Source organism: Nicotiana attenuata, unplaced genomic scaffold, assembly GCF_001879085.1.
Source record: "Nicotiana attenuata strain UT unplaced genomic scaffold, NIATTr2, whole genome shotgun sequence".
Taxonomy (NCBI): domain Eukaryota; kingdom Viridiplantae; phylum Streptophyta; class Magnoliopsida; order Solanales; family Solanaceae; genus Nicotiana; species Nicotiana attenuata.
In genome coordinates, this window is record NW_017675609.1 from 18,835 (window position 1) to 21,040 (window position 2,206).

General features: G+C 37.7%; 1 protein-coding gene across 1 annotated transcript; it reads right to left on the reverse strand.

Moving 5' to 3' along the window:
* Positions 1 to 1,075: 1,075 nt before the first annotated feature.
* LOC109220263 lies at positions 1,076 to 1,615 on the reverse strand. Its single transcript, XM_019384719.1, has one exon. The coding sequence runs from the start codon at positions 1,613 to 1,615 to the stop codon at positions 1,076 to 1,078; it is 540 nt and encodes a 179-aa protein (XP_019240264.1).
* Between the last annotated feature and the right edge of the window lie 591 nt (positions 1,616 to 2,206).

Here is a 2,206-nt window from a genome sequence, read left to right on the forward strand (position 1 = left end):
AGCTTGCAAGTAACTAAATGGCTGTAAACTAAATTAATAAGGTTGTAAACAATTATGAGGAAAAGCTAAGGCAATGATTTCCCCTATTGATGGAATCCCTTCTGTTTATGCTCATACAAATTTACCCATACATCTCTATCAATCATGAACGCTAATCTTACCGCAAATCTCTCCCGAGTAATCACAGTAATCTACTATTGCACTCTCCCGAGATACACTAGCTTACTTTATTTAGCACAATTCACTTTAGATTACACCCAAGGCTTCGTTATCCCTAATCCCGCCTTTAAACCCGCAATTATAGATTCCTCTAATAATCTAGGAGTGGTGTTGTTCAACAATACCCTAAATATGCACTCTTTTCCAAGTTATGCACACTAAATAGGCACAGCTAATTGAGGATCCTATCAATTAACTACAACGAACACGAAGTTGAACAAATAGAGATTAAACTAGCAATTTGTATTCACATAAACAAGAAGTTCATCACTCAATAGGTTCCATCAAAACCTTAGACAAGGAATTTAGCTACTCATGGCTATGGGAAAAGAAACTAAGATTGAATTCATCATAAAAATCAAAAGAAAAGAAGAAAGATGTTTAGAGTATTCTCTCACAATGGTTTTCCTTGCTAAGAAACCTTAAAAATCAATACATGCCTCTCTTGGGCGAAGTCTAATGTTTTAAATAAGGTTTAGGTCTAAAAATCTCGTAATTGACACTTTGGTCCCTGAAGTTTCTGCGCCTGCCGCAGTCGCGGTAGAACCGCGGCCAAACACCCTCGCGGATTCTCTGATCTTCTGAAGTTGCTTCCCACCGCGGTTCTGCCGCGGTCGCGGTGGAACCGCGGTGGACCCAGTGCTCTAAATCTTCGGCCTGTTTTGCATGGTTCACTTGGAAAATTTCACAGTTGGCTTCTTTTTCATCAATTTTGACTCCAAAACTGCTCCTTAGCCTTCCTTATACATATATCACCTGCACATCATGAAAAGCACTAATAAGAGCATTTTGTTATCACTTTTAGCATTAAAACTACACAAGAAGGTGATTATTTAAGGTGTGATTATTGTCAAATTCACCTATTATCAGTCTTATCATTTTTTACGTCTTGGGGCTCTTCTTGAGCCACTACTTCCGTGTTATGATCACTTTGATCATTTGCTCCTTTTCTTCTTCGCGAATTTTTATCTTTAGAACTTATTGGTCTACCACGTTTCAAGCGTGGCTTAGACTCATTTGCTTTAGTTGATTGTCCTACCGGGATATCAACTCGAATTGGAGCATTAACAACTGGAATATGAGACTTAGTCACCCTTGGTAGGTCAGTTAATGCATCTGGCAATTGGTTTGTAATATTTTGCAAATGAATAATCTTTTGAACCTCTTGTTGACATTGATTTGTTCGAGGGTCTAAATGAGACAGTGATAATGCATTCCAATCTATGTCCTTTTTCAGTTGCTTATTTTCTCCCCCTAATGTTGGATATACTGATTCATCAAAATGGCAATAAGAAAATCTTGCCATAAATAAATCTCCAGTCATCGGCTCTAGATATTTTATAATAGAAGGAGATTCATATCCAACATATATCCTCAACCTTCTTTGAGGACCCATCTTTGTACGTTGTGGTGGAGCAATTGAAACATATATCGCACAACCAAAGATTCTAAGATGGGAAATATTTGGATNTGATCACGCCCAACTATGCCTTATAAAAAGGACTCTGCGGACGTTGCAAATATAACCCGAGTATTACACCCAGGGTCGAATCCACAGAGAGTTAACCTATCAACCACTATCTTCAGACCTACTAATTCTTCAGAACCAGCTTCCCAAATATTCAAATCTCAGTTGATTGTTCTTTAACAACTAGCTTGCAAGTAACTAAATAGCTGTAAATTAAATTAATAAGGTTGTAAACAATTATGAGGAAAAGCTAAGGCAATGATTTCCCCTATTGATGGAATCCCTTCTGTTTATGCTCATACAAATTTACCCATACATCTCTATCAATCATGAACGCTAATCTTACCGCAAATCTCTCCCGAGTAATCACAGTAATCTACTATTGCACTCTCTCGAGATACACTAGCTTACTTTATTTAGCACAATTCACTTTAGATTACACCCAAGGCTTCGTTATCCCTAATCCCGCCTTTAAACCCGCAATTATAGATTCCTCTAATAATCTAGGAGTGGTGTTGT

Excerpts from the sequence above, each read along its gene's own strand:
- LOC109220263 (XM_019384719.1), bottom strand. The coding sequence starts at position 1,615 with ATGGGTCCTCAAAGAAGGTTGAGGATATATGTTGGATATGAATCTCCT.